This window comes from Peromyscus leucopus, chromosome 2, assembly GCF_004664715.2.
Source record: "Peromyscus leucopus breed LL Stock chromosome 2, UCI_PerLeu_2.1, whole genome shotgun sequence".
Lineage (NCBI taxonomy): Eukaryota > Metazoa > Chordata > Mammalia > Rodentia > Cricetidae > Peromyscus > Peromyscus leucopus.
Genome location: NC_051064.1, coordinates 140,490,255 through 140,516,868, shown reverse-complemented (window position 1 = coordinate 140,516,868; position 26,614 = coordinate 140,490,255). Strand labels below are relative to the sequence as shown.

General features: G+C 49.9%; 1 protein-coding gene across 8 annotated transcripts in view; it reads right to left on the bottom strand.

Annotated features, from left to right (window-relative positions):
* The window catches only part of Ubr4 (ubiquitin protein ligase E3 component n-recognin 4), a 116,419-nt gene that overhangs the window by 15,766 nt on the left and 74,039 nt on the right, over nucleotides 1-26,614 (bottom strand). For all 8 annotated transcript variants that reach the window (XM_028875261.2, XM_028875264.2, XM_028875262.2 and 5 more), the window contains 33 exons: nucleotides 25,626-25,775; nucleotides 23,981-24,208; nucleotides 23,130-23,208; nucleotides 22,487-22,732; nucleotides 21,664-21,832; nucleotides 21,127-21,271; nucleotides 20,347-20,432; nucleotides 19,043-19,130; nucleotides 18,597-18,790; nucleotides 17,076-17,315; nucleotides 16,826-16,964; nucleotides 16,060-16,185; nucleotides 15,829-15,957; nucleotides 14,785-15,128; nucleotides 13,083-13,173; nucleotides 12,714-12,798; nucleotides 12,449-12,576; nucleotides 12,003-12,132; nucleotides 11,749-11,906; nucleotides 10,468-10,577; nucleotides 9,898-10,039; nucleotides 9,489-9,570; nucleotides 9,030-9,203; nucleotides 6,868-6,989; nucleotides 5,936-6,133; nucleotides 5,216-5,296; nucleotides 4,301-4,388; nucleotides 3,723-3,850; nucleotides 2,801-2,908; nucleotides 2,278-2,397; nucleotides 1,546-1,736; nucleotides 938-1,111; nucleotides 522-621 (listed from right to left, as the gene is read on the bottom strand). In XM_028875261.2, the coding sequence (XP_028731094.1) occupies nucleotides 522-621; nucleotides 938-1,111; nucleotides 1,546-1,736; nucleotides 2,278-2,397; nucleotides 2,801-2,908; nucleotides 3,723-3,850; nucleotides 4,301-4,388; nucleotides 5,216-5,296; nucleotides 5,936-6,133; nucleotides 6,868-6,989; nucleotides 9,030-9,203; nucleotides 9,489-9,570; nucleotides 9,898-10,039; nucleotides 10,468-10,577; nucleotides 11,749-11,906; nucleotides 12,003-12,132; nucleotides 12,449-12,576; nucleotides 12,714-12,798; nucleotides 13,083-13,173; nucleotides 14,785-15,128; nucleotides 15,829-15,957; nucleotides 16,060-16,185; nucleotides 16,826-16,964; nucleotides 17,076-17,315; nucleotides 18,597-18,790; nucleotides 19,043-19,130; nucleotides 20,347-20,432; nucleotides 21,127-21,271; nucleotides 21,664-21,832; nucleotides 22,487-22,732; nucleotides 23,130-23,208; nucleotides 23,981-24,208; nucleotides 25,626-25,775 (4,773 nt within the window). The remainder of the gene's footprint in view (nucleotides 1-521; nucleotides 622-937; nucleotides 1,112-1,545; nucleotides 1,737-2,277; nucleotides 2,398-2,800; nucleotides 2,909-3,722; nucleotides 3,851-4,300; nucleotides 4,389-5,215; nucleotides 5,297-5,935; nucleotides 6,134-6,867; nucleotides 6,990-9,029; nucleotides 9,204-9,488; nucleotides 9,571-9,897; nucleotides 10,040-10,467; nucleotides 10,578-11,748; nucleotides 11,907-12,002; nucleotides 12,133-12,448; nucleotides 12,577-12,713; nucleotides 12,799-13,082; nucleotides 13,174-14,784; nucleotides 15,129-15,828; nucleotides 15,958-16,059; nucleotides 16,186-16,825; nucleotides 16,965-17,075; nucleotides 17,316-18,596; nucleotides 18,791-19,042; nucleotides 19,131-20,346; nucleotides 20,433-21,126; nucleotides 21,272-21,663; nucleotides 21,833-22,486; nucleotides 22,733-23,129; nucleotides 23,209-23,980; nucleotides 24,209-25,625; nucleotides 25,776-26,614) is intronic.

Below are 26,614 nucleotides of genomic sequence, written 5' to 3'. Positions count from 1 at the left end.
GCACAGAGGAATGTGGACACTATGGAAGGGCAGAAGAGGGACTCAGTACCAAGGTCACTGTTAGTTTTAACATATGCTGAAGTTCAGCAAGATGTTTCTCTAATGACTCACTGCCCAGGAATCTATAGCTTTCTAAAAATGGGTTAGAAAGAAAACTTGCAGCCCATGTTGTCTGTGTGGGATGGGTGAGGAGCCGTGAGTGGTTACCAACAGTGAGGAGATCAGGAGTGGGCTGTAAAGTTGTCAGCTGTCTGAGGCAGAGCAGAAAACAGTGGTGATGGCGTTTCAAACACCCAAGTGACTGAACTGGCCAGCAATCTGAACTGTCAGCTAGAACTCAGAGTTCCACTGCAGCATGCTGAGCCCTGCTTAAGACACAGTGTGCAACTCACACTGCACACAGGGAACTAAAGAAGCTGAGGCTTCCTACCCTAGAAGCCTCAAGCAACAGGGTAAGCCACACTATGGGTGACTTGCTGGTTGTACACAGATTGACGTCTGCAGACATGCTGGTCACTCACCTGGGTGGCAGGGTGCTGCATGGCCAATCCCCGAAGAAGCCTCAAAATAAATGGCAGAGCAGGGCGAGACAGAAACTTTTTCCAGATGTCAGCATCTAAGCTGCAGAACAGACAAGGGCACGTAAGCAGCCAGGAAGCAATGCTGACAATCTGCTGCTGAGACTGGCTTGTTCAAACAGGATCCTTGAAGAATGTAATGAGGGGTCACTAAGGGCAAATCCAGCTGAGAAGCCAGATAAAGATGAGCACCTGAACAGAAGCAGAAAAGCCCAAGGACGCTATAGTGGCTGAGTGGCCCCTGGACAGGTTCCTGAAGCGGGAGGGGCACGGGGCACACAGGAAGCACCACACTAAGATGTTGAGAAAAAGGGCCATGTATGAGGAGGGGGCACAAAGCCCAAGAGAGGGCGCCTTACTTCTTGGCACTGGGGATGTGCTTTTTCATGTAGTCTAGAGCATTCTGGGTGATTCCCTTCTGCAGGATGAGATCCTTCAGCTGGTGACCATTGCTGTTGTTCTTGATACCGGCGGCAATTTTGCAGAAACAATCCAGGAAGACTTTGTCATCCCCACTGTGATCTTCATCATACCTAGGAGAGCATAAAAAGTCCCAGTATGAAGGCAGAGTTGACATCACCCTTGGGGAATAACCAGGTGAACCATCTAAAGGATCCAGTCTACACTCCCACAGGGTTGGGAGACCTCAGACCAGGACCTGCCTCTCTCCCCTTTGCCTACCCCGTGTCCAAGACTGCACTGTTCTTTTGCATCCTCAGGCTTTTGCAAATGCAGCTCCCCCCACCTTGTCAAGTCTTTCCCCCTCTCATTCCCTTCCCACACTACTTTAATATAATGTGATTTGGTGACTGCCACCCCACTAGACAAAGCCCCTGAAATTCCAGATCACAGACACAAAACACTCAACAAAAATCCAGGTGACTCGCTCAGCCTCACAAAGCTAGCTTGGGATTTCTGTGGGCACTGCCCCGGGCCCGGCTTGCTGTATCCAAGTCCAGGCTCATACTTATCAAAGCTGCAGTATGGCTTGAACCGCTCCACTAGGATCTGCATCTTCTCCACCTCTCCGAAGGACAGGTACGGGATGATGCGCAGCAGGCCCTGGAGCACACTAGGGTTGGAGCGAACAAAGGTGCTGTTGATCTGCTCCAAGAGCATCACCAGCTGATCCTTGTCACCCGTCAGGAGGAGGTTGCCCTGCAACACAAGAGGACGGCTATAGCCAAAACTGACCCCAAAGTCAGCCACTCTCACCAAACACAACTGTTCTCGGTGCTTGCTGGGGAACAATAAGCTGCCTGGGTTTCCACTGATGAGCTTCCAAGCTGCTGTGATGGCTCTCCGGTGGCCAGACTACACCACTGCAACATCCTGGAGGCAAAGGCCCAGTCGCAGACAGGAGAGCCTGCAGTGGGCTGATGTTGACCCCTAGACCTGACTGCAGCAGGCATATCACCTCTCAACTGCCAGGTGAAGGGCTGAACTACGGCACTGCCTATTCATCCAGGTCATGCCTGGGCTCCATTAATGAGCACTTTCAGACTGAAGTAACATCCTTGGCAGCTTTGTCTCCCCTGAATGCAAAGGTCTCAGGCTCAGCACAATGACATCACCCTCAGTAGTCTGGCCATTCCTAACATGAATGAGTTCAGCCATTCTGGGTTGAGCTCAGCTAGCTGCAGACAAGCCCACTGCTGGTCCCCAGTGTCTACAGGCAGAGGAGAGCAGGCCCACTCACCTTGTCCTCACTCAGGGGCTCTGCATTGGACTCATCTAGAATTATCTCCATGATGCTCAGCACCTGCTCGGCCACAGCTGCTCCTCCACTGTCCTTGCTCTCTTGTTCAGCTACCAGAGCCTGAAGGAGGAGACCCAGTGATTCAGGATACAACCACAGCATCGCATTGCTGGTGACCTTCAGCCTTCTTCCATGGTCTTAAAGCACAGGAGTGCGGGAGTGCGTGTGCGCGCGCGTGTGTGTGCGTGTGCATGTCTGAGAGGAGGACAGCAGAAATGTGATGCTCTGGGTACCCCGAGGAGAGAGAGGCACTACTTTCTTGCAGGTTGGGTCTGTTCTATAGACTTCTGCTCCTAGACTCAAATCAGCGCTCAGCAAAGGGACAGGAAGCTCTGAGGCGCCACAAGAGCAGGATGAGTGGGAGCCAGCAGAATAAGAGAGCTCAAGGACTAGGCCTAGAGCTGAGATCCCTGACTCAGCACTCAGCCCCCCCCCCCCCATCACCTGTGGCCCGCACTCTTACCAGGTTTAAAGTGCCCAGCATGACATTCAGCGTGTTCATTTCCAGCTTGACCAGCTGCTGCCGGTTGACTTTCACCTTCACGCAGTAACTGAATAGCTTTAGCAGCACCTGCGAAGGGAAGCCAGTTCAGGCAGGCCCATGAGAGAACCCCCATGTGTAAAATGTGCAAGCATGAGTGATGAAGAGGTAGCCACAGTAAAGTGTCTAGGGGACATATCCATTAGTAGGTACTCTTCTTGAAATGCACGAAGAGGTGACCCTTAAGTGGCTTGGCCCGGTGGCTGGGCTCTCAGACCAGACTGGCATCTTAAGTGACAACATTCTCCAGTTCCCTCCACCACCCCACATGACGGTAGTGACAGTGACTCTTAGTACATTAGGTGGTGCCCCACCATCCTGGGGAAATCCAGCACCAACCAAGACTCTGAACTAGTGGCAGACAGACTATGCCAGCACACAGAGCCTACGGAGGCCAAGAAGCAGGCGGGCCACGTAAATGACACTGGGTGTTTGTCCTCATACACCTCGGAAGGTAAAGAGGTTAGTGAAATCTCTGTGGTGCCACTGGAATCCCTGACTACTGAGACAGATGACTGTCCAAACACAAGTCTAGGACAGGAAAAATGAGTTAATTACAGAATCTATTTAAACGGCAACTATAAAACAATCATAATGACTAGCACAAGAGCAGTTATTAGGGGAAACAGTTCTTGGTTCCTCTGATATAGAGAAACAGAAGAAGACTGCCACCACCCGGTTTTTAGGAGGAGTAGGTCAGGAGGAAAGCAGTGGGAGACTTAGATGGCAAAGGGTTGGGAAAACCAGGTCCTTTGCTGGCTGGCACTGGCGTCTGCTGCACCACACTGCCCTCTAGCGTCAAGTGGCTCAATGGCCACAGCTCTGTGTACTGCCCACAACTCACGGTTAGGAGATGGCGTCCCTGCTTAAAATCTTTGATTCCTGCCAGTCTGTTAAGCATGCATTCCAGACCCCCACACTGGGCCATCACACCAGCCATCTTGTACACTTCTTCCTCATCTTCCTCTTCATCTGGGAGAAAGGGGAACGAGGAGGAGGAGAGAAATTGAAAAGGGAAGTAAAAGAATCAAAAGGCACAACCCTCCCCTAGGCTGAGTATGTGGCTCTTTCCTGACCTGCATTAAAGGTCATTACTGTGACCTCTATGCTCTCACTCCCATAGGAGCCTTGATCAAAGTTTAAGTCAATTAATGTTTTCTGCTATTACAACAAAGTACAAGCAAACACCTTTTTCAATGAAACAGAGAGCTAGGGCAGAAAGAAATCTGAATCAAATCTGCTAACAGCATCTTTCCCTTAATAGCTTGAATGTTTCCATCTCAATAGGTATCCGAATCAGGCCGTGGATGCCTGTCTTTCTCCCCTACAATTGTGATGCAGAGCACAGGCTACCGTCTTCTGGGACATGGCTGCTCTGACCGGAAGTCCAATATGCAACCACGTATGTGGAGAGAGCCATACCTGTGGTGGAGTCCAGGGACTCGATGAACTCCTCAGTTGCGTCACCCAGTAGCCCCCGCATTCGGTAAACAATCCTCATGGGCTCTCCCTAAGCAGAGAAATTTGGAGACAAAGGTAAGCCTTCACCCCTGGCCTCGCTCAATGCCTTGGTGATAACAAGGTGGGGACTGTAAGGCAGCCTGTAATTTAGGTGGGAGAGACTCATTTTGTCCAGTGTCTGCTGTAGGCCTGGCACCGCACTGTGAACACTGCAGAGGCTCGGTCCTAGTTATGTCATTAGAAGGCTAGGTAAACACTCCCACAACTAGTCCCCAATGTTTTACTCTGTGCTGAGTCCTACGCTGATTAGGCCTGTTAGAAAAGGTTGGACAGCATGCTTGCCTAGGCTAGAAGTGCAGGCCCATTTCAGGAGGAGCTCTCTCTCCCCACTAGGGCCCACAACCCAAAGGATCAGGACAAACAAGTGTATCTGGACCAAGAGTTTGGTTCAAGTTTCAGGAACGGGAGAGCAGGCACATCAGACTTCCTATGGACAGACAAGGTCTTCATTTACTACACAATAGAGAGGGTTCATCCCAATCACCAAACTGACACCCACAGCCTGGAATGGTCAGGACGGAGCTGCTGGGAAAGTCCGCCTGTGCTAGGCATCATGCTGTGGACCCTGGAGGTCCAGCCTCAGTTCAGAGATGAGAAGCAGGGTGCAAGGTCACCATGACTCCTTGAAGCTACCTGACCTACATGTAGCTAAATGCCTCCCAAGCTGACAAAGTGATAGATTTTCCTCACACTCAGGAAGAAAGTGAAGCTACAGTGGTTCCAAGCAGACCACGATTAACGTCAGTTCCACTCGGTCAGTCCTTAAGGCAGAAAAGCCAGCCCACCCACAGCTCCGGAGAGAAAGCAAGCACATACCTCATTGGTGGTACACCAGACTTTCTTGTAAACCTCGGCCACAGAAAGGTCCAGACTGATAATTTTATTGTTCACTAAGAGCTGAAAAGTAGAGGAGGGGATTAGTACACAGAACTATGCAACTCCACATCCAGACTGCAGGGCTCAGGGCTCTGTCAACACTTCCGCTCTAGGGAAAAGGTACGTGTGTACAACACCAGCATTTTGTGCACAATGCTGGGGACACCGTCCCTTAACCCACCATGGACTCCAGCTTTCACCTGACTCAAGACCTTGGATCTTGAGCCCATTTCAGGCTCAGCACCAGAAAAACCACCTTTGCCTTTAGTCACACAGATGGTAACACCAGACTTGAGAAGTCATCTGCTAGAAGCACAAGACTCAGGGTGTTACCAGGGGCTATGACCCATGTACTGGAGTCAAAACACCATGATTCCTGGGGCTCCACCAACCTGGAACCTCTAGAAAACTCTGCCAGAGAAACAATAACAAAATCCTACCATCTTTCCAAGCAACAACCATCAAGCGCTCTCCTATTTCATGCCAGGAACTGGACAGAGCCCTCCATGGGTCACCGAGCTTACCAGCAGGAGAGGCAGAAGACAGGACTATTAGCCCCACTTTACATACTAACTTCCTACCCAGTCACAAGAAACGCACAGGAAACACCCAGGTGTGACCCAGCCCTGCTGCTGGTAAGTGACCAGCACAGCTTCTTACCTCCATCCCACTGTCATCCTCCAGAAGAGCCACCAGGTCACAGTCCTGGCAAATCTTGTTCTTTATGTCCCTCATAAGAGGCCCAATGCCTGGCTCATTGCTACTATATGGGTTTCCAGGCATCCTGCCCTGTAGAAAGTCTTCTTGCTGGGGATCCTTCTCCAGGGTCACAAAGAACTCAGTGACTTCATTCTCCTCCTAAAGGACAGAAAGAGGGACGTGTCAGAAGGGAGAGCACAAAAGATTTATAGCACTGACTTGTCCTGTGGACACCAGGAAGAAAACACAGCAAGTGTAGCACACCCTTATACATTAAACATGTTAATGGACAGGTGGGCCCGAGATCATTCTAAACACAATGCAAGCAGCCTGAAACATTACATGCTCCTCACAGCTTAATGAGGAGAGCGAGCCTAATGGAACAACAGACAAGGAACAAAGTGCTGTCTGGTGAGAGGCTGACCAGTCTGAGGCCAGGCGAGTCACTGGAGACTTGGAGTTGGAGGAGGGGTTTCTCTCTGTGACACTCAGGCATGCTGACCCCAGTGGTCTGTCATCAGTTAATGAGGATGTCGGTATTTCCCTCAACCATGTTAAAGGTCTCTGGACCAGCCCATAGGAAAGACACACATGTGGCAAGCATGCATATCCCAAGGTGACAAAGAGGAGGAGGAAGAGGTGACAATGCACCTAATTCTACACCAAACTGCTGCTGCACTGCAATGGGATGTGAGACCTGTGTCAAAAAGGCTAATCTTGGCCTTTAGCTAGGAAGACCGCTGGCCCTCCTCTCATGAGAGGATGGAGATTAGGAAGCTGCTTCTATTCTTTGTCAGTGATCTGGTGATAATGATATGAAATAGTCCACAATTTGGGAGCGTCGCTGCTGCTGACACCTGTGGGTCGTGGGGAGCAACAAGCACATTGCTTACAGGGTAGATGATGCTGCACAGCCTCTCAAAGATGAACACAGGAGTCCGGTAGTCATCCAGATTGTAGCGCTTGGCTGTCTCAATGCACACAGCCATGAAGGCCTTGGTTTCAGACTCTGTACCTGCCAGAAAGCATAGTGGCCAAGTGAGTTAGGAAAATGCATCAGCCACATGAACTGAGCTGAGACAATGAAACACCATTCACCGCCAGGTATTTTCTGCCTGGTAGGTTTCTGAATGCTGTCCATGATAACATCAGGAGTTCCTATTGAGAAGTCCTACATCCCAATTAGCTGTGTGCTTTTCTGCTCTCTCTGGGAGCACAACTTCCCTTAAGGAGCAGGACACCTCGTCTGACCTAGCATCCCTTCCCCAAACAGACTCTCAAAAGCACCAAAGGACTTCCCTCTTGGGTAGTCAGGCTGATGAGGTTCACAAGCTGAACTCCTCACACCCGACACTTGAAAACAGCTTCAAATTGTCAGTGAACTATTACACCAGTGAAGATCAAAAGCCCACAGAAGGAGTCAGGGCCCCAGAGAGAGGCAGCAGATTGGGTCTTAAGCTTTAGTTTCCATGGCCTGTCAGGATCCGAGTACTTGTTCCAGAGTCCTGAATCAGCTGAGATGGGGCAACAGCAGGAAATGCCCTGCATCCTCCTGGCCACTCACACCTGGTCCCTCAGCAGCACAGCTGCTCTCTCAGTGTGAAGATCAACTGGAAACCATTTTCTCTTTTCTCCATCCATACAACTGAAAGCAAATTGTTCTTTAATGACAATGAGTGGAGGCACAAATATGAGCACTAAGCAGCTATCTCCTCCCACATGTGTGGCACCCAAACTTCACACTGCCGCAAAGTCTGGGAAAGCTGGATGAAGGCATGCCAGGGACAGCCTACGAGTCCTTACAGAGACAGCAGTCACAGACCCACCCGGGGAAGACCAGCTTGCGCAGGGCCTAGAGAATGTTCTTTCCTCTGCTTTTGATTTTCACTAATGTCTGTGTGTCTGTATGTGCATGTGTTTGCATGTGTTTGAAGTGCAGGCACCTTCGGAGGCCAGAAGAGGATGGTGGATCCCTTGGAGTTATAGGTAGTTGTGAGCTGTGCTGCACCTAATTCAGATCCTCTGCAAGAACACTTAAGCACTCAGCCTTCTCCAGCTCCTCTCTCAGTGGGTGTTTTAGCTGCTTTGCTTTTGTTTCTGTTCTTTGAGACAAGGTTTCTCTGTGTAGTCCTGGCTGTCCTGGAACTCGCTCTGTAGACCAGGCTGGCCTCGTTATCTGCCTCTGCTTTCCCAGCGCTGGGATTAAAGGTATGCACCGCCACTGCCCGCCTTCCTATTTTATGAAGCAGGGTTTTGTCATGTAGCCCAGGCCAATCCTCCTGCCTCAACCTCCCAAGTGCCAGATAAAAGGCAGGTACCATCATTCCTGGCTTCTAGAATTTCTACAATAAATTTCAGAAATAGGAAGTCACCACCCTAATCATAAAATATCAGTTTGAGAACACCATCTAGGAAACAGAAAGGCAATCTGTAGAAACTTAGAGTGATCAGACAGATATATGCTTTATAAACTTCAAGATTATGAGAAAGTTAAGAAACTAACTCAGTCAGGCAGTGGTGGTACATGCCTTTAATTCCAGCACTCTGCAGCCTCAGTGAGTTCAAGGGGCCAGCCTGGTCTACAGAGTGAGTTTGAAGCCAGCCAGGGCTATACAGAGAAACCCTATCTTCCTATCTTGAACCCCTCCCCCACAAAAAAAGAAAGAAATGGGAAGTGTCTTGGCTACAAAATCTAGAGAGCTAAGAATTCAAGAGTAAAGTAACAGGATAAAATAGTGCATAAGAAAGACAGGGTGGAGGTGCCCAAGAAAAAGGTAGGAGAACACAGCAAGGCCACTGACATACAGAATGAGAACACTCCAGGTGACTGAAAGCACCAGCCTGAGACCTCCAACCCCTTCCCTTCCCTCTGAGCTCAATCCAGGAAAAGTACACATGAGCCCAGCTCTCAGACTGTAACACTGAGTACCACAGTGCTCTTGAGATGGGCTTCTCTCCCCAAATGTGAGATTCGTCACCCTTCCTCTGGTACTGTGGCACCGAGAGACAACACACATGTGCACCTCACCAGCTCCAAGCTGCCAGATGGGGTTACCTGTGGTCATGTCCTCCAGCATCTCCAACAGCATGTCCTGCGTCTCATCGATGAGCTTGGTCCTCTGCAATACTAACTTCCGCAAGCACAGGTACCCATTCAGCACAGTGCCCACCAGGCGGCTCTTAAAATGCCTTTTGATGGACTCTACCTCTACAAAGGAGGAGAGGAGGCCTGCAGGGACAGGAAAACCTGCTATAAGATCTCTGGAAGAGAACACGGAAGGCCCGTGCCATCCAGAGTAAGGAGAAAATAAATAAGCAAGGAAAATTTTCTTTTGTACAGCACAGAGCAGATGCTCACTGAGCCAAATTGCCAGCAGTGAAGAGCTCGGAAGTGCAGGCCCATCTATGAGGAGACAAGTCCCAGAGAGGAGTCATCCAGCACCCAGGAGCAGAGGCTCAGGCCTAAAGCATACATACCCAAGACACCCAAGGGAAGGGTCGGGTGGCTCTCTACCTGTGAGACTTTTGAGGGCATAGCCCTGCTGCAGGTCTGTGCTCAGGGTGGCCTCCTCCAGGGCCAGCAAGCGGGCGATTTCCTAAAACAGGATGACAAGCACAGTGTGATGGGGACCACCTCCAGTGCCATCCCGTGATGTGGCACCAACCAGAGGTGCTCAAAAGTCACGTGTTCACTCTAAGCCTCAAAAGATGCCTTTCCAAGAAGCCAAAGGTGGCGGAAATACGGCTGAGGAACTGTTCAACCCCGAAACAGATGAAATGCCCCAAAAGACTGTCTCGGCCATTCTAGTTACAGTAAAGTCTGGAAAACAATTCTTTTCACCAAATGCTCCTTCTCAAAAACAAGAATCCGACAAAGCTCCTTTCCAAGTAGAGACAGAACTGGGGAGGGACAGATCAATCACCTTGGTGATGAGGTTGCCCACGTAGGGCAGGACTCCCCGAGCAGCCAGGTAGACTTTCCAGTGACATGAGGCGATGAGCTTCTGGTAGAGGGCCAGGTACTCCGCAGCACACTCCCCAGCTACACTCAGCTCATCCAGGTAACTGCACCAGAGACAGGGTGCCCTCAGAGACCAACACTGACGAGCCCAGTAGCTCCCTCTGTATCTACTGTTCAGCCTCTCTCCCTCCTCTTCCTCAAGGTCAACGGAGGTCATCTGAGAAACCTCACACTTCCCTCACTGAAAGGATTCTTCACAACACCTGAGGGAATAGCTGCCAAGCCTCTGAGCATCTGTGTCTCCATGCCCAGGGACTGCAGAGGACAGTGAGTGACAATCATGTCTGTACTCAGAGGCTCTCAACAACTACCCACTGCTGTCTTACCACTAATGCCCTAAAGCTCTGTCTGGTTTCTGTGGCAGGGTCCGAGAGCACTCAGGGGTGCCTCCCAACCCTGACTTGTGTATTCACCAGAGAAAAAGGAAAGGCTTTCAACCATGCTAGCCACCTACCCCCCCCCCCCAGGGTACCTGGTGAGGAGGTCGAGGACCTGCTGCTTGCGGCTGGGGACAGTAGCAAGGGCTTCCACAATGGTACACGCTGCCTGCCGTGCCGCCTGTGTTGCCGGGGTAAAGAGCACCTGCCAGACACAGGAGAGCAAATGGGGCGGGCTCAGAGGCCATCCTGTTTTTCTAGGCTCAGAGCATGAGCTGACTTCCACCTATCTAGAACTCTGGAAATCTCTCTGGGCACAGTGAAGAGTCCACACCAGCAGTTAACCCAGTACCCAGTGGCTGCAGACTGAGAAAGGCTGTTAAAGAGCTTTCCCGCTTCACAGAAACTTCTCCAAGCATCTTGAAGAACATATCTGTCCCTAGTTAGCATTAACTGTCAACTTGACAAAGCCTAGAATTACCTCAAAAGAGCCTCAATTGAGTAACTGACTTTATCAGGTTGGCCTGTGAGGGACTGTCTTGATTACTGATACAGGAGAGCACAGCACGCTGAGGCTGGCACCATCCCCAGGCAGGTGGTCCTGGGCTATATGTAAGAAAGCTAGCTGAGGATGAGCCTGCCAGCAAGCCAGCCAGCAAGCAGTGTTCCTCCACAGTTTCTGCTTCAAGTTCCTGCCTTGAGTTTCTGCCCTGACTTCCGTCGATGACGGACTGTGACCTGAATGTACAATCCAAATAAATCTGTTCCTTCTCAAGTTGATTCTGGTCAGTGTTTTATCACAGCCACAGAAGGGAAACGAGGGAGGAGAAACCAACTAAGCATTCTCGTTGGCAGGCCCTTGAGAGTCCTTTCTTGGGGATACCTGTCAGTGGGGTAACTAGTTCAGCGTAAGCTGAGAAGCTCTTGCTTAGCAACAGATACCAAAGAATGACTTTTTTGAGGGGAGGGGTGAGGGGAGGGGGTTGGTTTGAGACAAGGTAGCCTTGGCTGGTCTAGAACTTGCTATGCAGACCAGGCTGGCCTCATACTCTTTTCAGATGCACCTGCATGTGCCTCCCGGATGCTGGGATCAAAGGCCTCACTATGAAGTTCATTCTTTAAAACTTAGCTAGATGGAGGGAGAAAACAGTGGACCTCAATATCAGAAGGCAGCGAGGGGCATGAACGCAGGCACTGGTTTGCTCCTCTGAAGGAATGGGGTGGGTGGCAGAGAGCACAAACAGCAGAGGACAGCTCTGCGTTGACCTGTCCCTGTTGGTGGCTGTACCCAAGAACTTCCATTTGAAGGGACATGAACAAGAGTAAATGGAAAGCAGAGACAGCAGGGCAGAAAACGGCAGGTGGAGGGTACTCACCTGCCGCAGCCAGTTGTTGTGGCCAAGCTTGAGGTCAAGAGGAGTGGTCCTCTTCCCCCGCCGGCTCAGGAACTGTTTCCACCTCCACACGTACTTCTCAGTCAAGTAGAGACGGTGGAGCTCTGACTTGCTGGGGGACTTCCCGTTGCTATCTACCCCTGCAAGGTAAAGATGGCAGGCCAGGGGGAGGGGGCTAAGTAGGACAGCAAGGAGGAAGCAGGGCTGTTGAGAGTGGCCGGAGGGAAGAGACATACCTCGGATAGGCAGACACTTTTTCCAGGCTTCATAAGATGCCTTGGGGTCTCTCTTGAGCCACAGCTGTGCCTGGGCATGGATCTCATTGCAGTATGGCTTTACCGTGGTGAGGGCCTCAACAGGGACGTCCTGGATAAGAGAGCAGAACAAGGTGAGAGGTCGCCTGCACACCTGGGCCCCAGCTTGGAATGGCGCTGACGTGCGACAACAACATGCAGCTCTGCTGCCTGCCCCAGTGTGGGTTCTTGCTAAACCTGTCTGCACCCAAGTGAGGAGTGCCATCTCCATGCTGATGCAGAGGCCACAGACTTCCAAGTACTGCCTTCCTAGAGCTGCATATATGTGGCTACAGTTACTGGACGACGAAAGTGGAGCTTTACTCTCCACTTAGTGAAGACTAATTCAGAAGGTATGTACCCCTCCCGCATGCCCGATGGCACAGCACCTTGTTCTTTTTGCTGGTTGGGGCAGGTGGTTTAATCAGCTTCTGTAAGATCCGCAGGCACATGAGGGTGATGTTCTCCACAACCACTGGTGTTTTGATGTTCACCGCCATGAGGAAAAGGCTGAGGGCTGGTGAGGGGCAGGAGTCACAATCAGTACACATGGGTCACCTGCCCCAGCAAGGCTGCCCGAGTGCCACCTCTTCCCCCACTGCACCTGTTTTCTGTTTTCTGAGAAGCACCCACCCAGGTGGTCCTCAAGCTCACCACAGCGTAAGCGGAGTTCCCAGCAGCTGTCCTCCTTGGAAATGGAATCCGTCAGTAGCAGCATCTCATACTGAAGGCTGCTTGCCTGGAAGGCCAACAGGATGAGGGGAGTCAGGGGGTCTTAGAGTCCAGGGACCAGGGCAAGGTCTAAACTCTGATTACAGGACTCCTACTAAAATCTCTAGTCATGGGTGGCCTGCCAGGACAAGGAGACATCGGAGACCCTGTGCTATAGGCTCTAGCTGGGACATAAACTCTGCAAACAGGTCACTCTCTCCCACCTCAGTCTCCAACACTGGCCTGGAGAAGAGGCCAGGGACACAGAAGGATCATGAGGGTGAGATCAGAAAGGATAACTGCTCTGCTCACCAGGTCAGGATTGGCCCAGTGGCCCTTCAGGGCTGTGGAAACTTTGCCAATGATCAGGTCATTCATTTGCTGGGTGGCCTCTGGGTTGTCTCTGTGGAAGGAAAGTAAGAGTCTTGTTAGTTACAGTGAGCATGCCAATGCCATGCCCCTCTTTACACCTAGAGGCTCAGAGAAAATGAATGCATGGATGGTGAAGGTTATCTGGTCCCAACTTTTCTACTTCTTCCCAGGAACAAGACTGCATCTTTGATCTTACTGGGTCTGTGATGGAAGAGGATTAACACAGTCCCTTTTCCTAGGGACAGTGATAGAAGGAAGGATGCATTAGCACAGAGGGCCACACTGCGGGTGGCGGGGCTCTAGGAGCTGCTGATGTCCATCTCCAAAACCCGAGTCCTCGCTCCGTGTGGGCCCCATGTCACTTCCTCCACAGCAGCCCACTTCCCATCTATGTTCCCCCTTAATAACAACATCTCTACTGTTATTAACAACAACAAAATACACCGCACACCTGAAAACCCAAATGCTCAAATGGCACTCAGGACCCTACAGGAGCTGCTGTTTCCAAGTGCTAATATTCCTTTCTCTTTACACCACCTGTATCCTTGTGCTCTCCAGCTCTGCTGGCCTCAGAAACTCTCAGCATCCTGGCACACACCTGTCCCAGCCTCTCTACTAGCTGCGTCCTCACACATAGCCCACAGCCTCACTTCTAGAAGGCTGTTTTCATGTACTACCCCTCTGAGAAGTCATCCTACACCTGGGACTGCTAGCCCTGTTCCAGCTGAGTAACCGTATTTTCCAACGTATCTGTCATTATTTATTGCAACAACCCCATCTCAAATGTAAACCACTGCGTGTCCACAGTGCTCAGCAGTGCCTGCCACTCAAGTGCCTGCTGTTCAGTGCATGTTAATTGGGAGTAAACAGCACAGCATGTAAAAGGTATCCAGCACCTAAGATGTTCCAGAATTTACTCCACATAGTAACCAGTAACAAAAAGCATGACAATGTGGTTGTTATTTACTCAATTTTAAAAAGTATTTTGTTTTTAACTATGTGTATGCATGTATGACTTTCTGAGGGTTTCTGCAACATACATACAGTACCCGCAAAGGCTAGGACAGGATGTTGGAGCCTCTGAAACTGGAATTATAGCTAATTGTGAACCACCCAATGTGGGTGCTTGGGAACCAAATTCCAGCCCTAGCCTTCTCTCCAGACCCTAATTACTGAATTTTCACCCCTGCCTTCACTGTCTTTAAGGTATTTACTATGACTGATATTTTTCAGATGAGTCTTTTGTCCAAGTGCAGTGCACAGTGCCAGATCGAGCCCAGTCCTTTCTTTCTGACTGGAGTTTAAGTACTCATCCCTAGGCCCCTCTGGTTCTTCTTCTTGAGTTCAAGTGTTCCTTTATTCACTTATCCTCCCCTACCACGGAAGTTCCCTCAGGACACACTATCTGACCCAGTGGACCAGGACACACCACCTGATCACTCACAGGACACACCACCTGACCCAACAAAGCACTGGCGAGCAGACCACTCAAAGAGCTGACTTTGGTGCTTCCCACATCCACTCACCTACCACCTTCCCTCACTTCCTCTAGGACAAGCCAGTTACCACTCGGCTCAACTCTGCACCCCCTAGGGCTAGCACTGATGCTGTCACTACCCTAGGTCAAGGAGCAAGTTCTGACCTAGTCAGGAGGCACATGAGTTGGCGGACCTCCTCCCGAATGGCTGCAGCCCCTCTGCGGAGGTTGTAGTCAAAGAGCTCTCGGATGAGGCCCTGGGAGACGAGGATGTGTCTTAGAGCTGGATTGGTGGCCAGGGCCCTCAGGAGTGTGATGCAGTGCTCCGTGACAGCTGAGGCACAGCCATAGCACTTGGTAGAGGAGGTGTGGCCACAGCCTAAGACCGACAAAGCACGGTACTGGCTGGCAGTGAACGTGGGCTGCACGGATGTTCGGGATGACTTTGTGGCTGCTTCTCTCTGCTGCAGATCATATTCTAACAGCTCTTTGCGTGAAGCAAAAACTTTCTAAGAATGGAAAGATAAGAAAGAAATTGACAAAGTAAATAAATGAAGGAGAAAGAAGAAACTTGGTTCACTATGAGTTTACATGTATGATGGAATTTATTCTTCTCACTAACCCTATCACTCCTTTATTTTATCCTCATTCAACAGAGGAGGAAACTGGAGCATACAATGCTGGCTTGACCAAGGTCAAGGGCAGAAGTGGAAATCAGACTGACCACAGGCCCCAACTCTTCACTGCCGCAAACACTGTCTTTTAAAGGGTTAGAAAGCCAGATCATTTAGCAAAGGTCATCAGCAACTTAGGGAGTCAGGGCAACTGGCTGCTCCTCTGGGATGAGGCTCCACTGCTGATGGCCAGCATCCTACCCATGGAAATCATGTGGGAACATTAAAGGAAAACACGGCCCACCTTGGCTGACTGCAGCTGGAGAACCCTGACCCTCCTGCGAACATGGCGTCCAAGAGGGCACAGAATCTCAACACTCACTTTTAAAAACAGGAACCCCTCTACTAAATAAAGAGGTGTTGTCTACTAATGTCCCACTGCAAACAGCTCTCTCTGACAAGTGGCCATCACCCTAGAGAGGGTGGAATTACTGGTGCAGCTGCTGAGCCAGCGTGGCCTGGACAAGGGCAACACTAAAAATGGGAGCCTCGCTGGGGAAGCATAAAGCCCCTGCAAGCGACTCCCACTCCTTACCTGGATGATTTTGGAGAGCTCATCAAATGAACTCTTACAGTCTCCACAGTACTCCTGAGCCAGCTGTAGAATATAGCGATTCACACTGGCTGAAGTGGAGCTGATGCCCCCTGCCGTTCCGGAGTCTTCCTGCAATCCCAAGAGGGTCAAGTGTGAGACTTCTGCCTAGGGATGACCTCACCAAGGGCAGCCTTCCACTCCTGACCCAAATGCCCTCCGGGCTGGGACTACCTGTGGCTTTTCTGGAGCTGCTTCGTTCACTTTGCAGAGCAGGTTCTCCAGCTGTGGCCGATGTCCCATGAGCTGATGGTAAACACGGTCAGCTTTGTCCAGAAGTGTGTTGATGTTGGAAACAGCCTAGACCAAAGAGACAGGCACTTGAGGAAAGACTTTTCGGCTTCATTCTCCCTCAGTGGCCCTAACTGCTAGCCACCCACTGAAACATGTCCTCTACACGGACCAGGGACATGGCTCCACAAAATCTGTCCTTCACGACAACCCTAGGAGGTGACACATTATTCTTAATAGCAGTGTGTAATGTACATGGACTGGATTCAAACAATTCAGTGCTGAAAAGTGACTCAGCATGGCAGGTCACACACACAAAATAACACAACTGCTGTGAACATTTTTGTCCTTCTGACCCCAAAGACAAATGTCCCACTGTCACCCTGAACAGGCACCCACCCCTCCGATGCCCTTTACTACCAGACCCAGCTGATGATGACTATTGTCACCTGGCTCCTTTTGTCCTTCTGAATCTGAACTGACCTGCTTCCTTGAGATGCTCATTCTGCACCAACAACACGTCCCCATTGCTATGCTTGAGGCCAGTGTGCCTTCTGCTACTACGGGCTCTACCCAGAAGCCAGTCCCATCTTTGCCCGTTTTCCCTGAGACTTGTACACTGTGAGTCGAAGGCTCAGTTCACTACACCAGTTCTCCCCGACGTTCAGAGGCGAGCCATGGCCTGGGCCTCGGCCTGATGCAACCCTACCTTCTTTCGATCTTCTTCGTTCTCGATGGGATCCACAGCGCAGCAAGGCTTGGCGTAAAGCATGAAGTCAAAGCGGGCGTATTTACAGAAGCCACAAGCATTGCAGAGGAAGGGATCCTTTTCATCATAGTTGATGGACCTAAAGAACCAAAGTGCTCAGGTCAGTGGGAGCAGAGGTTTGGGGTAAGAAAAAGTGAGCTACAGAAGAGAATGCAGCACATGCTTGCCGTGGGTGTGCATGACAAGTTACCTGCACTTGTGACACTGGTATACATTCTCCCCACAATTGCCACAGACGCCTGGGTTGGCGGGAACAGAGGCACTGCAACGAGGACACTGAAGGGTCTCTGTGGAGGCCTGGTAGTTCTCGTAGAAGTCTGCAAACTCGATCATCAGGTTAGAGGCCACAATGGGCAGAGGCAGGTCGATCTTGACTTCTGTCTGTCCAGGTGTCAGCTGAACTTTCTTGGCTTTGTGCCAGCGAGCTGGCCTAGGAGAGATGACAAAAGCTATGGAGCAGAAGGCTGAAGAGCCTATATTTGACCCTCAATGATGAAGACTGATGGTTTGAGAAAGCCCACCCTGCCCATTTCCCTAAGGCAATTAGGTGGCTATTCAAAGAAAAAAGAATTCTCCTTCATGGTTTCCTCTGAAAAAAGTATAAGGTGGACCCCTCTCCAGGGTAGTCAGGTAAGTGCAGTCCTCATGCCACCATCAAGGAAACTTTCTCCTTGCAATAGACAGAGACCAATATAGAAAACCACAACAGATCCAAATGCAGAGTTGTGGAGCCCAGTCCCAATTGATCCATCTACAATATAAGCCCTGCACCTAAGGCTCACAGATCACTGCAGAAGGATCCTAAGAGCCACAGCAACAGGAAGTGTGCTGTCTTAGACACACCAGAGAAGCAACACTCATAGTTTCACTAACATGGCTGCCTAAACACTACCTGAATAGACAATATGCTAATATGGATGGGAGAAAGCTCACAAGGCCTCAACTGTAGTACAGGCAGCTAAGGAATGCTGAGAGCAGGAGACATAGTCTTCCCCAGGGAAGGGCGCACAGATTGGCCGTCCAGTATCAAATGGCAGCCCTGAACCATTACCAGTGGCTGTGCTTACTCTCTGTGGGAGAGAGAGCCTACCCTGATAGGCAGCAGCCCTTTCAAGGCCAACGACTTCTCCAAGAGCAGATTTGCAACCTGAGTCACTGGTTACTGTGAGCTGTCCTCTCCTTCTATGTATACAGCAGTGCTTGAGCCTTGACAGACCAGTCACATCTACCTCTGCTCAGCTATAACACCCAGACTTGGACAACACAATGCAGCTGGTGCTGCAAGCATGTGACATGCCTACCCCAGATGCTGGCTTACCTACATGGGGGACAGGCACATGCAGAAATGGAAGAACATGCAGTGGAGAAGACTCAGAAGAATACTACCTGCTCTGTGAGCAGATGCATGGTTGCTTTGCCCAAAAATGCCAACTACTTTCCAATGCTCAAGGTTTTCTATGGCAAGAGGACCTGGAGCCCTTTTCAATGCCCCCACCCTGAGCAGGCTGTGAGGAACTTTCATTGCTCCCTAGGGAGCTACTTAATGCCTTTAAAACTCACTCTGTCAACAGCCTCAGAAACTGCTGCTTCACTGCTGTCCCTGTGCCCTGTGTCCCTGTGTTGTGGCTGAGAGGCTGCAGAGCCTCTGGGCATGTCTGCCCTGCCCCCTGCAGGACACAGTTGCACCTGGCAATACCCACAAAGCCCGTACTTGTTTTTCAACTCCACGATGGCCTGCACAGTTCGGTTGTTGTAGTACAGGTTGATTGTCCGCACCATCTTGGTCCGCTTCAGGTCCCCAATTTTCACTGTCACCTTGCTGATGGTGTGACTGCCAATGAGCTTTACAACTTGCTGGGTGGTGGTGTACCGTGTGTCCACTTTAATGGAAGACAGCTTGATATACTAAATACAAGAGTACACGAAACACAACACGATGAGCATTGGACGATCTACCTTCTTTAATGTTGATCAACATAACCCCCTTCTCCACCCACAGATGAAGTTTCTACTCAAGGTAGCAAGTGTAGCAGGTAAGAATCCACAGTGCCAGGCAGCAACCTGAGAGGAGCCCCTACATAATAATAACCAATCTTTGGAAACAGGAGCCATAGAGCTAGAAAACCTCAACACTGTCCGGCTCAAAGTACTACTTACACAAAACGGCACCTCGGGATTATTACACACCAGGCAGGGGTCACTCTCCAGGTAATAGCCATCAAACTCCACTAAACCAGACAAGGTGCTAGGAAGAAACCAGTTTCAGCATCAGCAGAGTTTCCTTCCAGAACCAAGCCAAAGCCACCTCCCATTCCCAACACTCCCGTCCACACTCCCGTTCCCCTGTGAGCAGAAAGAAAGGGACTACAGCTCAGAAGGGCTTCATAGGCACAGGAAGAAAGGCCAACTAATCAACCCTGGGTGTTTCCTACTTCTAAGCTGATGTCTGAATCCAGGAAGGAATTAAAATCTCACTCCAAAGAGTCATGACTAAATTAACTATTTAAAAATTCCTAAATTATGTTTAAAATGCTTGTGTTAGTAAATACTACTTAACGAGGTTGTTTTCTAAGACTCACTACTTAGGAAGCCAGGGAGATGGTTCAGTGGACATGGCACTTGACATGTAAGCATGAGGGCTGGGGTTCAGATGCCCAGATTCCACATAAATGCCGTGTGTGTGTGTGTGTGTGTGTGTGTGTGTGTGTGTGTGTGTGTGTGTGTGTGTCAGCTTGTCTATAATTCCAGCACTTGGAGAGCAGGGACAGGGGATCTAGAGCAAACTGGCCAGACTACCCACATCAGCAAGCTCTGGGCTCAACTGAGAGGCCCTGCCTCAAATAAGATGGAAAGCATTGGGACTTATATGCTGGACGTATGTGCCCACACATGAGAACACAGACACATATCATACACAAATACACATTTAAAAACAGTCATTACTAAACCAACATAATAATAAACCATAAACTTAAGCAATGTCCTCTTCTTTTACAAGTTTCTCTGGGGTTGACAATATGGGTCAGAGGAGGAAGGGGCTGGCTGAGCAAGCCTGGCAATCTGAGTTCCATCCTTGGGAAGGGAGAGAACTGACTCCACAGGGCTGACCTCTGACCTCCACATGTGTGTCATGGCATGCAAGCCCCAGACATGACAGCACACAATCACAGAGGTGGGTGCTTCTTTTCATAAAAAAGGCAGGCATTTCTGTACACCTGTTTTATATGGTTAGGTGAAGTTCTTGAAATCAGCCCTTCGGCTTTACTGCTCAGCAAAGGGAATTTGGCAATTACATCTGTGTGTCTTCCAGAGCCCAAAGGCCTGGGCTCCACAGGAGAGAGGTCAAGCAGCTGGGGGGACCACACCTAAGGGGCACTCAGTTCACACATTAGCACTTCCCATTAACAAACACAGACTAAACTGTGACTGCTCTTCAAATGCAGGAAGCGAACAGAGCTCACTTGTAAATGTTTGAGTTGGGATGGTTGGTGAGAATGTGGTTTTGAGTCCTCAGAATCTCCACGGCCTTCTGTGAATACTCCTTCAACTGAAACAGAATTCAGGAAAGAAACAGACTGTTAACCCCTGAGTCCTGAGCTTGTGAGATGTCTCTGGGTTAGAACTGTTGCCACCAAACCTCATGATCTGAGTTTGATCCTCAGGACCCACGTGACAGAAGAGAACTGACTCCAGCAGGATGTCCTCTGACTTCCCTGTGTACACCATTACATGCACTGCCCCCCATCCTCACACATCAATCAAGAAAATTATTAAAGACATTTTAAGATCTAAATCCTATTGGGGAAAGACCTGCTTTTGTAATTCTGGCTGCTGGTCCTAACTCCCAACCCGTTAACAGATTCTACCTTCTTCACAAGTATCGATAGTCCTTTGGCACTAGACAGTCTTTGCCAACTGGAGAAAGATTATCTCACTCTTACGGAGAAGTCAGCTATCTAGTAGTTTATCTAGTTGCGGCAGCATTCCTGGCTCCCAAGCAGGCCTCCCAGCTCTTCTTTGCCAAGCTGAACCAGCTACCTTTCCCTCCCTCAGCCAGCCACTGCTGCACGTGCCATCTCCGCCGCATTTAGACTGGTAAATTATATTCAACAGTAACAAATGTAACACTAGATAGATTCTAAAAAGATTTCACATGTGGACACTCTCTCTAGATGGCCATAATATTATTCTGCACTCAAGAAAAAAAGAGAGTCCATGGGGGATGGGGACTTCTCTTTTACCTTCTTCTCTGTCTGTGCAGTTTTCAGGGAGAAATAGCCCAGTAGGTCCACAAACTGGGCAGCCTTCCGACCGTACGCTGGGAGTTCCGGCCAGATAGACCACATGAGATCTAGCAAGAGCTCCTGCTGAGCCTTGTTAGAGTTTCTGTAGGTAAAGAGCAGCTCTGGTTAGCAGGCAGCCATGAATGAGGCCTCTCCCTTCCCACCAAGGCCTAAGCACTGTGTCTGTACTGTGTCTCTTCCCATTTACAGTCATGGCTCAGGCTGCCAGGGTCTTGTGGCTCCTGACAATCCTAGCAGCTAATTTACCAGCTTCATCCAATCTCATTCCAGAGCACAAGCCGAGATTTCTTTAGCCAACTGTCATTTTAGCAGCTCCTGACCACAGCCCTCTGGATGGAAACTGTCTCCCGCCAAGGACTTATCAGCTACAAAGCAAATAGTTCAACCAAGAGACCTCCAGGGCTTGAGACTGGCACAGATACTGACACAGTGGCCATGAGCATGCACCCGAACTCGGAGCTACCACAGTCCCACCTGTAGATGTGCAGGGTCAGGCAATGGGCCTGCCAGCGCACTGAGGAAGAGTTGGACTCCAACAGGAAACAGCGCAGAAACTGGATCAGAGTCTCCTTGTCTGCAAATCTGTTTAGCTGGTTCACCAAAGCCGTGCACAGCTGGTCCTCCTGGCTGCCTGAGCTCTCCCCTGCAACACCAGAGCAGGACCAACTCACCCAAGGGCCCAGGGTCTTTCGACTAGGTGGGAAGGAAGGAAGGAAATCTATCTGTTCTAAAAGTGTCTGCTAAATGGTTGGAATTTGCCAAACGATTTCAAGTTATTTGGGGGACATATACAGGGTACATAGCTGCCCCCTTCGCACCCCATGCATAGGATAGTAAGCACGGCACTGAGCCAACAGCTACAGTGGAGGAATGGCCCTGAAGAAGTCTGGTAGAGTCTCCACAGTAAGAGATGCTTTGTACTCACTCAGAGATGACAAGGTAATTCACTGTTTCTTTCCCTTGCTGATCACCTATCTCAGGTCTTTGAGGACCATGAAAAGTAGAGAAGCCAAAGGGGAGGGCTGGCCAATAGAGAAGGTACTCAGCATGTGCTGGGGATCACCCAGTTTTAGTACTAACAATGGTCAGTGTGCCCTGTCCTTTCCTGTCTCTATCACTTGGCACAGAGAGTCACAGTCAAGGTGACCCTTTCACCATGACAAAACATGGGAGCAGAAGGACACACACTAGAGGGCTTTTGACAAACCAGGGTCCAAATCATTCAGAATCTGCGAGTAAACAATGTACTCTGAGGGGGTCAGCACATCACCCATCCCAGGATCACAGTGACTCTTACCTTCCTTCTCTTTTTCCTTTTCTTCTTTCTTGCTCTTTTTGGTGGAAGATTTGGACTGAGTTGTGGCTTGTCCAGAACTGGCCGCAGCAGGGGTTGAGGAGGAGGCCACACTGGAGGACCCCGTGGAGGCCGCCAGGGCTGCGAGGACTTTGCTGCCACACAGGGCACAGGAGAGCAGCTGCAGCAGCACGGGGGACACCCCCTCATCCACCAGGAAACTCACTTGCAGGAGGAAGTACAGGACAGCTGTGAGGAGAAAGATGGAGTCAGCTCTGGAATAACTGAACTACTTACACACGAGCAAGAGAGTGACTGACTATAGACGGGACAAGGCTTGCTCCCCCACTTCTCTCTGCCAGATGCTACCAGGAGCAGTGGAGTGATTGCAAAGGGATTGGATGACTACAGGGGGATCCAGCCACCACTGCCTCGAGTAAACAAGTTCGACACTCCTCTGTTCTCTGAAGTGGAAGTCAGCCACTCCTGCTCTGTGCTCCTGCAGCGGCCTAACCTAGACAAGCAACCCTCGTCACTGAAGTTCTGTTAACAGTTGTCTCTCCAGCCCAGCTCACAGCTTAATACAGTGTTCTCCACAGATAGTCTCTGCAGGGATGAACAGTGGCAACCCAGAAGGATAGCTTACAGTCATCTTTAATGCAAAACTTCTGCCAGTTGATGGTTCGCTGGGCAGCAATCTCTGCACAGGCCTTCAGATGCTCCATCTGAAACAAGGGCCAATCACAGGTGAGTGATGCCATCAGGCCATGAAATAACACCAGCTGTTCTGTGTGCTGGTTCTGGCCTGGGACCACCAAGTAACCCTGGTTTTCCATGTGAGACAAGTGTCCTTTGGGTTGGCTGGTAGACCTGAGAGCAGGGTCCACACACGCCTGTAGCTTATAGGCAATGCCCCTGTTCTGCTTCCATCCACCACTCCTACACCCCCTCTTTCCTACCTCCCAACCCCTAGCCTGGGAAGCTTCAGGCTAGTTACAAAGGCAAAGGCAGGCCACCTGAGAAGCTCAACTCACTTTCCCTATTCCCACTATAACAACAAGGACACTGAACAAGGAAGCCAGGCTCTCCTTAACACCAAAGATGAGAGGCTCAAATAAAAATACTCCTTTTACTCTCTCAAGTTCAGTCTCTCTTTAGGCAGTGGAACATATTTATACTAAACCCACCACTTCTTTAGTATTTAAGGACAAAACCCAGAGGTGTACCAATCTCAGGTTGACCCTATGATTTGAACAAATGATGCTGGAAGACGCTCAAAGCGCCCACTACTTCACAGGCGAGGAACCTGATGGTCTGGGTAAGGAATTCCAGACCCTAAAGTCAACTACTCAATGTCAGTGATCTACGTAGCACTTGACTCCAGACACAGCATTCTCTGAAATAGTTAAAAACCCTGCACTGCCCCATGCTATTACCTCCTTTTGGCTGAGCCACATCACATGCCCACCCCTGGCCCTATCATCCCAACCTTCGTACCAGGCTGATGAGTGTGTCATACTGCAAAGCCGAACCAGAACTGGCTGTAACCACACTGGCCCGAAGGAAGATGCCCTGCTCTTCCAGCAGCTTCTTGATCCCACGCACATGGGAGTCCAGCGTGTGCAGATCTCGGAGCTGCCGGTACTTCTCCTTCGATCCACAGATGAAGAGCAGAAGTTTTCGGACTTGGCGACGCACAAAAGGGGTCTGCTGAATCATTAGGTACTTGAGGGATAAACAACACAGTGTATGATTCAGGGACTGTAAGCACCACCTGCGAATAACACCCCCCCACACACATCCTCCACCTCCCTCACCCCCCTCCCCGCTTTTTTTTTCTCTTTAAACAAACTGTTACTAAAAATGTAAGAGAATACAAGCCAAGCTACAGTCATCCACAGGGAACTGAGTGGGGTGGATTCCCACAGAGGCTTTGGGGTGCTAATCCCTTATTAAGATGGTATGCATTTCCAGATAACAGATAACCTACACACACCTTTCCTGCATTAAATGATCTCTCCATTATTCAAACACCTATCATGGTGTAAATGCTCTCTAAGTGGTTATACTGTGCTATTCAGAGAATGCTGGCAAGAAAAGTCTTCAAATACTCAGCACAGATGTCATTTTTTGGTGTATATTTGATCTAATTGGTTATACCTGTGGGTTCAGGACACATGGCTACCAATGGCCAAGTGGGTCAACTCCCAACCATACTGGCCTCTGAGGAACTTAAGAATTCCTTAAAGGGACCAAGAGGAAGTAACACAGAAATGAAAATTTTAAACCTGGGGTGAGGGGGACAATCAAACACTCATGTTCTTCTCCTCAAACACTAAGGAATCGAGAAGGAAGCTGGTCTCCACACCAGCCCAGAGTCAAACACCCAACTCTCCTTTTCAGGTAAGGAGCTGGAGAAGAGGCAAGGAGGCACAGCATGCACCTCAGAGTGGCACTTGGGTGTCTTCTCAGAGTTGATCTTGGGTCACTGTACTGATTAAACTATCATCTCAGCTCCAAACCATCCTACTCTGCTGTGAGGCCTGGCTAGAATCAGGCACCCTCCTTCTTAGTGTCTGCAGCTGGAGAGCCCTAGGGAAGCTGAAGGCAGGAGGACGGGCTGACCCAGCCACAGCTGTTCATGGAAGAGCTAGTGGGCTCTCATAGCAGCTCTGCTCCGTACTAGGTCTACAGTGCATCTCCTGAGAGCTCCAAGGCACCGAGAACAGTATTCCCTCCCAGAGAGCCATGATCAAAATGTTGGGCTTCCTGTTCCTGCTAGGGCTGCTTGTGGGTGTCTGTGTGGCCACAGTGCTCCCTTTCTACCTCGTTTCTCTGTGAACTATTTCATCAGTCACCAGTCTCCTCACTGTCTCAACAGGGGATGGGAAACACTGTGCGTTGTCTTCCTGACTGGCCCTATAGGGACATTATTACATGGACAGAAACAAGAGCCAACAGCTACTCTGATACATGTACTCCAGGGTCACTACACAACACATTCCAAAGGGCCAAGAGCACAACCTAAGTGAGTGGAAAGGCTCTGAGCAGGACACTGAGTGAGGATTAGGAAGAAACTAGCCTACAAAGGGGAACGCGGAACTTCCCTCTTGAACAGGACACTGCTCGGGGCTTCACTCACCTCAGAGAGAAAGTAGAACCAGGAGTGATCAAAGACAGGAGGAGGAATTCGAGAGCTGGTGTCTGCGATCTTTTTGATTTGGTAGGGAAGCCTCAGCACCATTTCTGTGAGCAGCTGGGTATAGGCTTCAAACACGTCAGCAGCATGACCCTTAGAAGGACATCTTCATTAGAACCTGGGCTTGCCAGTCTCCCATGATCACAAGCAGGAAGAAGACCGGTTAATCACTAATCATTAAGATGCCTTTCAAAGCTGGAGCCTTAGTTCACACGAGAATGACAGTGGACACAGAGCCATATAGTCCTTAAAAGCTCTGGCATTTGTACAGGATGGATCTCTTGATCCATGATAAAGGGAAAATTGACCTTGAAAAGATGTCCTCTGACACACTCATGCATGAGAAAGACAGACGGACGGACACACGGACGGGGACGGGGACGGACACACACACACACACACACACGGGGGGGGGGGGGGGGGCCGCGCGGCTGCTGCAAGCACATGCACAGGTGTATGGGTACACACCCATACACACATTTTTTTCAATTGTATTATTTTTATTTATATATATATTTTTAATTTTGTGTATGAATGCTTTTCCTGCATGCATATATGTGCAAAACATGTATGCCTGTTGCATGCCCTGGAATAGGATTATAGATGGTTGTAAGCCACTATGTGGATGGCGGAAACTGAACCCAGGTCCCTCTGCAAGATCAAGTGTTCTTAACCAGTGAGCCATATCTCCAGTCCCCAATTAAGGGGAAAGAAAAAAAAAAAAAAACAACCAAAAAACTTAATTTTTTTTAAAATTGTGTGTCTGTATAAATGTCACATACATTTAGTGCCTACAGAGGCCAAGGAAAGGGTATTGGATCTCTGGGAACTGGGGGTTACAGGTGACCATTAACAGCATCCTGGGGTGCTGGGAATGGGAACAGAACTTACGTCCTACAAGAGCAGCAAGTGTTCTGCCGGGCAGTGGTGGC